Source organism: Balearica regulorum, chromosome 1 (genome assembly GCF_011004875.1).
Source record: "Balearica regulorum gibbericeps isolate bBalReg1 chromosome 1, bBalReg1.pri, whole genome shotgun sequence".
Taxonomy (NCBI): domain Eukaryota; kingdom Metazoa; phylum Chordata; class Aves; order Gruiformes; family Gruidae; genus Balearica; species Balearica regulorum.
The window spans coordinates 29,225,844-29,235,843 of NC_046184.1; the positions used below are offsets into that span (position 1 = coordinate 29,225,844).

Genomic DNA, 10,000 nt, shown 5'->3' on the forward strand with positions numbered 1-10,000 from the left:
TGACAGCACCCAATCCATTTATCACCGAGTATACATTACAATATATTATAGAATACTGTCATTCTCTCTTGATACATGGATGAGGAATAAACTCCCTGATTTAAGTCAAACTTCTCATTTCTATATAAAGATCACAACAACATAGTTCATCAAGCCAGTAACAGGACTGTCCAAACTCCATATAATTCTTACAAGAACCTAACGAAATCTGTTATTTTAGCTTATTTACTTTCTATAAATCCACCAATTGCTGAACATAATGGTTGAACAAGATGCAAATCATATATAATTTAAGATTTTTAACTTAGCCCAGTTGCTTTTTGTACATAGTCTAAAATTCCTCATGCTTAACTTTCCACAGTACATACTCATGCCACAGAGAAAATGTATTTTGTGATTTTACTCAGTTGATGCAGCTATTCTTAGGCATTAGCATCGCTTTATGTAGTTGCCCAGCTGAAGAAAATGTATTAAAACCAGCAATCATTTACTTGCTTCCTTTAGAAAAAGCTATAATGAACTTGATTTGTTTATTTGAAGGCCCCCAATAAAATGACTCAGAGAAGCCAAAACCGGAATGTTAAACTATGACATCAGTACATTATATCTTGCACACGTTTAAACAATAAAAAAATCTTAAGAGTAATAACTGCAGGTACAATAGGATTTGCTCTGTTTTTCTACTTGTCAAAGTTTGTCAGGCGAGTCGAATATTAAAAATAACATTTTAGAGGGTTACTACAGTGACAATAATAAAAACAGCCATAATTTCCCTCTTAAATCATATTTCAAAAAGCATCTGGTCAAAAACAGGAAAAAAAAAAGGAATAGGAAAAAGAGGAAGAAAAGCAAAAGTAGCATAAAGCTATGCCCATTATCTAAAGGACATCCTACTGCATGTTTACTAGTGTTTATGTTTCACATCAACATATTTTATAGAAGGATTTATATGCCTAACTCAAGTTGTATTTAAATCCTGTGGTGCAGACCCTACCATAAAATGCCTCTTGAGTCCTATTAACTGTACCCATGGTTTTACTTTGCCTGTCTGCTTATTTAAGATCTAATCACAGTTTTGAAGAAAAGATTGTCACTTCTAAGCCTGTCCCCTCAGAACCTGTCTGTTATTAGTACTCAACTGGATATTTTCATCTTCAGTTGTTATTCTCTGTGGTCTTTGCAAATGCTATCTACTGGAATCTGTGACTGTATGGACAAATTGGCTACAAATGCCTAGGACTGCTTCTTTGAGAAACATGTAAGTGGCACATTATTCTGTTGGTATTTTTGTGTTTTAAAGTGTTTCACTTCAATTTAATTTTCTAAACATTTTCCCCAATTAAATACACTCTCTCTCAATAAAGATTTTAAAATGCTGTTATAATCTGAACACCTGCATAGAGGCGATGGCATGCTTTTCAATGAAAACAATATTAAATTTTTATATATGTGTATATATATGTAGTTTTACATGAAATAGTACATATACACAGTGTACATATATAGGTAAGAGGGGGGAGAGAGAGAGAGAGAGAGGTGTAAGCCTGCTAAGAACTTACTGAAGACACTGAAACCTGTATTTCCTCAGACTGTAATACTTTAAGTGCTCAAATGTTAAAATAGAATACACTTGAATTTGAAGCAAAGCACAGATTTAAGCCTTAACAACTTGTCATATTTCAATCTACAACTGTTTAATTCTTCCACATTTTCTGTCCCCATTTAAAATCTTTAACAATAAATGTAGCTAGTGTACGTTGCTTAATTCAGCACTAAGAATGATTCAATTTTAAGAGCTATTATGACCTGTTATTTCAGAGGCCCATACACATGCAATTTATCTATCATGTTAAAACATGTTTCTATTAAACAGGATTTTTGTAATATTTTATCTTCCAGGAGACAACTTTCCTTCCATTAATGCAATACCCGACATTGTAATGAAAAAAACCCTCAGTATTTACAAATGAAGGGTTTGAACTCCATAGGTGCTGAGTGGCCTCAGCAGATGAGAGGACCAGACACTGAAGACTTTCAGGAGTTCAGAGCAGGTACTTGCACTCTGCAGCATCAGACCCCAATTGTTTACCAAAACAAACCGTTTTGGCTTTACTGCATTAGTACAATCTGCGTCCCCTGCCGGGGAGGCAACTCTTTAGGTAGACAAAGTACAAAGAATGATGCTTGTGCAGGTTTTAAAAGGAAAAGAAATCTTACAATGACAAAAATTAATTGATTGCAGCTCATAATTAGATGGCATCAGCAGTCAGACAATGGTTTAATTTTACAACTTTCAAGATAAAAGCAGTTCTCCATTAAATCATCGAGAAAACAAACAATCAAACTTAAAAAATTGTTTTAAAAGTGAGAATGGAAACATACCTACAGAAAAGCTGCTTCTCTCTTTTCCCATATTTTCAAAACCACGCATCCAAATGACACTCACTCACGCACACAGAGACAGGCACATGCTTTTTTTTTTAATTTCTGTGGTTCTGAACTAACCGGCATTTTTTATTTACACCTACGACAGCAAAAGCATCTTTATTGTGAGAAGTCACTCTGGTCCCTTCACCCCAGCTCCGACTTTGGCACAATTCATCGCAAGCGAAGCGAAGTCTCAAGTAATGTGGCCCTCTGGTGGAAAGCTCTGCATCACGTCCTACGCGACCGAATCGCTCCATAAACTAACAGATTCTGAAAACATGCACGGCAAGGCTTCGGCACAACTTTTACAAATACGCCGTGGGATTTTAATCACCAGGCGAGCACGGCAGCGTGCAGCGGTATCAGCAAGACGTTGCCGCCACGAAAACAGGATCCTGGCGTTTCAGCATTAACGTGCACAAAAACAACAACAAATAACGCCCCACGCTCTTCACTTGCACGACACTTCACATTCAGCACGCACAGAGGGTCTGCGGAAGGGTGCCCGTGCGAAAACAGCCCTTTATTTGTTTAAAAACAAACAGGAAGCAAAACAAACTTACCTGCTGTTGTTGCAGATGCAGCAGTTCTACTGTGCTTACTTCAGTGCTCGTGTCACCACTTGATCTTCCATCTCTGCTGCCAGCATCTAATTGGCTGCTTAGAGTGCTCATTCCATTTTGATTCATTGAACTGTTGCTTATTGTCTCTGTCGCAGATTCCTGCATCATGACTTAATACCTAAAAGTGATTAAGAAGTATCAATTAACACACGCGTTACACCTTCACACTTCCATTATCAAGATGTCCCTCTCTGCCAATTAAACAGACAGCATCTTTAGAAGAAGAAAAAAGCCTCGTGGAGCCGTTTACCAAGAAATGCGATGCAAACTCTGCTTTCATACAGATACTAATCACTGGAATTATGGTTTCTATAAGCAATCTGTGCGTGCTTACATTTAACGGCCAAAATAACACACCATGCATGCTGCATGGTCAATAGCATTTACGAACAACTACATTTTAAAGTCTACCTATAAAACCAGTTTAAATGAAGGCACGATTTCACACGCTGCTCTATATTTCCTATTATCTAGCTTTGACAACCATGGATGACTATACAGCCTTATTTAAAATATTCACTATCTTGATTCTGTCAGAATTTTACAGCATATCTTATGCAAGGCTGTTGTTTAATGATGCACAGCTAATCATACAAAATTAAAATTTTGTAAGGGTGTTACAAATCATATGGTATCAACCAATGATAAATAGTATAATGGGCTTCTCCTTTTTTGTGACTAAATAAAATTTTGCCTCGGAGGCATTTTAAGAAAAAGCTCCTGCTGCAAACACGTCAGATATTGCCTATTTTTTTAATCAAACGGCTGATATTCATTTATTTTTCTGACATTTAAAACATTTAATACTGTCCTTCCTGGGAAGTAATTAAGCTTATGCATGAGCAGCAATCAAACTGTTCACTTGAAGATGACTTAAAACTCAATTTTAACATAGGCAAATAAATGAAAGATATAAAATTAATTTTCCAGGCATGTATTAGATATGAAAGCTGGAAATAAAATCTATCAAGAATATCACTAATGATTGTGCTAAAAACAGCATAAATTATGCATATTACCTTCTCTACAGTAATAAATGTTTTATCATTTTCACTGCATAAATATACTGTACTTTCAGGATAGCAATGAGATGTCCTGCCAAGATCAGTTGAAATCTTTGCAGTAAATAAAGAACCAACGTGCCCTTACAAACCAGAATTTCAAGGCGCATTTTGTATCTGTAATATGGAAAGGTCAACGTCTCTTCTCAGAGCCACCAAAGTCCTCTCCTGCTCTTGCAGGGTCAGAATGGACCTCACTTTCCCTCACCCTCACTCCCGACGTACTGAGAGAGTCCTCGCAACAACCTGGCCGAGCCGTGACTCTAAAAGACACCTCTGAAGGGAGAGGGATGTGTAAGCAAACTCGGGAAAAGAAACAAAGCTTGCTGCTTAGCCTAATTATTTAACTTAGTTATTTGTTCCCCTGCAAAGTATGAGCAATAGCCTTTCTCGGGGCGGGGGGGGGGGGGGGGGGGGGGGGGGGGGGAGAAAAAAAAAAAAAAAAAAAAGGCAGGAAAAGGATCATTACAACTTCAACTATGTGCATGGGATATTAATCAAAACAATGTATGAATTAAGACAAACAAGAACCTACAAGATAAAGTGAAAGTATATATTGTGTGAAGAAAGTTACAATAGTAAAAGATGAGTTATTTAGAGATGGTCTGGTCAAAAATAAACAGGATGCAAAAAGCCCAAACACGAACACAGTTAACATAAAGGAGGGCAGCTGTTACAGCCCAGTAAACAAGAGCAGCACCAGATGTGTTTATGAACAAACAGCCCTTCTTAAACACTCTTACCAACATCGGCAAAGAAAAATAATAGAAATGGAAAATGTGATACATGCAGTGATGAATTTTACAAGGCAAAAACAAAGCTAATACTCTTTTCTGAGATTAGGCAGCTAATAAGTATTCAAATTAGGCATAAATTTTACATGTACAATGTTTAAAATATTCAGAGAAAAGGGTCTGATTGCCCTTAGTAGTTATATGAAAATTCTAATGCGGGTATGCCACAACTGTGGGAGCAGGCAGCCCTTTCCGATTTTTACAATATTTACTTTCAATAAAAAGACATGTATATCAGAGTGGAAATCTATTTAAAACACTTCATCAACTGTATCGTTACAAGGATTTGGAAATTCAGGAAATTCAAACATTAATCCTCTTTTAGTCAAACAAAGATTTAACCAACAGACAGGTTCATCTTTTACAAATTCGAACGTTAGACAATAACAGTGGTACATTTAGCCAGGCGCATTAAAAGGCCAAAGGGGTGTAAATGTTAGATAATCAAAACATTAGAAAACACTCAGAAATTTAATAAATAAATACATCAGCCCCCCCCCCCAACACCCCCCCCCCCGGTGTTTTTACATCTCTCCAACTCTTTCATTACAATTAGCAGAGAAGGGTTAAACATCTTCCAAAACCAAAGGGGTTTATGTCTTGTGGATTTTGTATCCTTGCAAAGCCCCAGAGTGTAGTTCAGGCTCTGCATTTTAAGTTAAAGTGTCTGTGAGCCAGCAGAATCGGCTTTAACATAACATGACCAGTAACACTACTCTGGCAATAGGAAACAACAAGTCCGACCCAACAGCTGTCTACAGAGAGAATGAAACTAGAGACTATCAATACTAGAAAGGGTAATTTATTTGGAAGTGAAGTGGAAGAAATACTGAAGTATTTATATGAAGAAGAAAGAGTCCCTAGAATTTTATGTTAAAAAGAAAATGTCGTTTCTAGTTGTCAAAGGGTATTTTTAAAAACCACACTGAAACTTTGGCTTGAGCAATGCTCTGTGTTGGTTGTCCACAGCCCCCTTCTCACTGCCGGCAACTGAAAAAGGGCTGCTGGAAAAAGCAAGAGCATGGAATCTTTTTCTTTTCCCTTCTTTTCTCTTACACAAACACACGCACACATATACATGTATATCTATACACGTATGTGTGTATGTGCTAATAACTCAAAACCCTTACAAATTAAAAAACTGAAAACATCTAAATGAGGATCATTTCTGGTATCTATGTATCAGTAATTTCAGCTATTGGTGGCAGAACAATCTGAACCTGCAACATCTCACTAAGCAAACTAACGTACTTTTTTTCTTGCTTTTATTACAACAGTAGTGTGAGCTGTTAGCGTAATCATCATAAATAAATACCAAGGAAATACAATGACTGCCAGATACTAAGGCTGAAAGTTTAGTATTTCAAATAGGACAAGAAAAAATATAAGGGTCCCTGTTTACACACATTTATACACATTCACACTTCCTAATCCTTCTCTTTTTCTCTTGCTGTCACACTCGCTGTCAGTCATGAGCGTGCCTACACAGGCACGCATGCACACACGCACCCACATTCACAGACACATACATTCACCCGCACCTACTTCTGCCGTGATTCCCAAATTCCTGTTGCCAAAGGTGAGACATAAGCTCTGCTATCAACTATTTTAAACAAAGGTATGGGGAAAATATTTGTTGGTCTCTGCAAGAAAGAATGAAATTGTAGATTATTTTAGCGTGTGGTTATGTGGCAGGTCGAATGCCTAATTCTGCCAGGGTAACCAAGCAATCACCCGTACTAAAAAAGAAATACTGGTCCTGTGAAGTTCGAAGCTACAGTTTTACCTCTCCCCCCTGCAGCAAACTGCACATTTGCAGCGTGCGCGTGTGCGCACACGTGCACGCGTGTGTTTTAAGCCGGCAAGTCACTGTACAGATACTTATTCTCTACACCACTTCCCTTTTGAAACATTAAACTGACACTGGAACTGACTGCACAAGATTGCATTTTCTCTTCCTAAACAACTTGAATTGAAAGGTTACTTAGTGTAACAATATTTACTTGCAGAATTGTGTTGTTACCAAGGGTATAATGGATGGTGGCTATGCAGGTTTACGCAAGAATGAGTGAAGCATGAGGCATTAGCCATGTGTTTGACATGTTTCAAATTGCTATAATCCAGCATTAAACACACCCAGCAATTCATGCCATTTCTTGCAGCCATAATCTTGAATAAAGCGTGCACAACCACTTATTATATAAATTAGTATATGACTCCCAGTTATAGTCACAACAGTGCTTTTGTGTTTATTTTGCATCAAGATGTGGTCTTTTATTTGTACAAATAGCAGGATAGAGAGCCGTAGCTCAATTAGACCTCCTTACTTTATGATAGGGTGTACCGAACGCCAGGCTCGCGGGGTTTGTTTTGCCCTCCCAGGTACAGGTTCTGCTGGCGCCCAAGTCCCCGGCGCCAAGGACTGCTGCTGCTGCTGTTGCTGCTGCCGCTGCCAGCCGGGGCCGGGGCCGGGGCCGGGGCCGGGGCCGGGGCCGGGGCCGGGGCCGCCGTTCCCCGGGTCGCCGCCCGCGCCGCCGCCGTGCCGGGAGCTGGGAACGGGTGCGCAGCGCCGGAGCTGCCGCCAGGGGGCGCCCCGGGGCCTGCTGGCCGTGCCCCGCCCCGCCCCGCCCCGCCCGCGCCTGGAGGGCAGCGGGCTGCGGGCCCATGGCCGGCGCTGGCTGGTAGCCCTCGGTGGCACCTTTCCAGGTGCTGAGGCAAACGAGAAGCTGATCTCCAGCTGCCCGGCGGTCCCGTCCCCATACGAGTGACGCTGCCTTTGCACCTTTACGGAGCAGAGAGCGCACCACGTGCTGCGCCTTGGTACTGGAGACGTCGGAGGTTGGCAGCCGCCATCACAAACCATCTCCAGAACCCGGAGCTGCTGCCAGCCCTGCCCTGGGGTGAGCCCCCCAAACCAAGGCAACACCCTCTGACCCACAAGCCTGCACCGGCGTTCAGGTCCCCCGTGTTTGTTGATCCACGGACAAGATACACCAATAGCGCACGGTGCTCAACACCATGAACCTGACATTCCCCGGCGTGCTCACACCTTTGCCGTGTTTCACTTCCTAAGACAGAGCCTAAAATTCAGCCTTTTAAAACTGGCCTGTGATGTAAAAGCAGAGGTGAGGAGCTAGGCTTAAATAATGGTAACTTTTGTGCTCTGCTGGAATTAATTCATCATTGACACAAGGCACAATGCATCTGAAGTCTTGCACTGGTATGTTAAAAGTCTTTAATACTTAAGATTGCCTAATAAATCAAAATGCCAAATATGAAGGACATAGCTGAATGTGTGAGAACAAAAAATTAGACAAGCTAAGAGAGTATTTGTAAAGGGGTTTTTTTTTTCCACTTTATCTAAAACATTCAGCTTTCAAAGCTTAAGCAGAGACATAAATGACTTCACTGTGTATTTTTTAAATATGTAAGTAAATGAGTATGATTAAAACACTAATTAGGTCAACTGCTATTGAAATACTGTAAAATAAAGTACCTATATTAGCGGGCTTAATATACTACTATCTGCTCCAGTAAGTTTTCTCTGTAAAAATGTGAAGTACGCTCAAACACCTTGTGCTGGAACATCTTTCAGGAAAACAGAGCTCCAGTGGTGAGTTAACAGGACCTATCTTAGCACAACTGGAAAGAATACGTATCACATCTGCTTCAGTGAGTGAAGTCAGCATCTTTGATGAGAAAAACCAGAATTTTCATGGTTAAAAAAATCATCTCTTCAAAGCCAACTAATCATTTTACTATTTAGAATACTCTCACGAGCGAAGATGGTAGTTGTGACCAAAGTAACAGTTCAAAATTGGCTAAAAAGGGCAGCAATGGGACAAGAGTGTCTGGATCACAACACAGAAAGCACTGCTATTGTGAAGAATTCAAGCCGTACTCGAAACTTTTAAGCAGGCACTCGTACAGTGGGTCTCTGAAGACCATTTTTGAACACAGATTTACGATAAAATTGACAACTGGATTTCTACAAATTATCACAGATGAGATGTATTTACTACAGAGAGAAGCCAGCAACCACCCCTGCCGTACGTACGTACACACACTCTCTCTCTGCCAGGTAAAGAAAATATGCATCCTTCCTGCAGCGTTCTGTCTTAACAGGTGCAATCGGCTGGCATGAGCAGGCTTTAAGAAATCAGATGAATAGATTTGTGCTAAAGTTAACTGCAACTGAAAAAGCAAGCATTGCCTAAAATACTTATCTTTGTATATAAGACACAATTTTTCCCACTGTCTGTGTACTATGGTTTATTTATATATCAAATGTTTAAATGAACATCCTTTTAACCAACTGGCACAAACAGTCAGATAAAGGTGTGAAGGCAGAGTATCGTATTCAGTCTTAAACTAAAAGCTATCCTGCATTTTAAAGGCTGTATCTTTTCCTTTAATGCCATCTCAGTTCCTCAGGACTAATAAAAATAGTAGGTCAGTCCTGGGCACAGTAATTTATCTGCTTTCTAAAAATTCAGGAATATGTTGTCACACTCATCCGATTATTAAACAACAGTTCACTTCCCCAAACAGCAAGTAAGGTCTAATTAATTTCCACCTGCTATTTATTTTTGCTTGGTGGGGAGAAAAAAAAAAATCCTTATGAAGGCCAGTGTTATCTACATGAGTGGCCTGTACAATATTGTAAGATGCGTACCTTGCACATAGGATAGTGGCAAAAGCCTGCTCGAGTGCATTACCTACAGCCCACACAGAAATGAGCATCCAATTTCAGGATAAGATTCTTATTTGAGCAACGACAGCTTGGGAAACCCCACCTTGGAAAGCAAACTCCTCTCACCCCCTCTCGCTGTATGTATCTCCCTCTCTTTCCCAGTCTTAAAAAAAAAAAAAAGGGGGGGAAAAAAAAAAAAAAAGCAGCTCTCCAAGCTCTTGAGAGTAGGGAGACTTTATTACAGTCAATGGAGAATTTAATAGTGAGAAAGCATTAGGGCAGTAGGAAATAATTAGAACTGTGAGAGCTAGGGAAGACCTGCCTAGCAGGCAAATTCCCTTTAAAAAAAAAAAAAAAAGAGAGAAAGAAAAAAGAAAAAAAAGCTTCTTACAGAGTCTGTAG

General features: G+C 39.8%; 1 protein-coding gene and 1 long non-coding RNA gene across 10 annotated transcripts in view; one reads left to right on the plus strand and one right to left on the minus strand.

Moving 5' to 3' along the window:
- Positions 1-10,000, minus strand: part of FOXP2 (forkhead box P2) — a 438,488-nt gene that overhangs the window by 197,569 nt on the left and 230,919 nt on the right. For all 9 annotated transcript variants that reach the window (XM_075744017.1, XM_075743974.1, XM_075744032.1 and 6 more), the window contains one exon: positions 2,991-3,168. In XM_075744017.1, coding sequence (XP_075600132.1) covers positions 2,991-3,158 — 168 coding nt within the window. In that variant the 5' untranslated portion in view covers positions 3,159-3,168. The remainder of the gene's footprint in view (positions 1-2,990; positions 3,169-10,000) is intronic.
- On the plus strand, positions 1,194-3,035 carry LOC142600366 (uncharacterized). Its single transcript, XR_012833819.1, has 3 exons — positions 1,194-1,258; positions 1,900-2,051; positions 2,534-3,035. It is a non-coding gene; the product is annotated as an uncharacterized LOC142600366 (long non-coding RNA).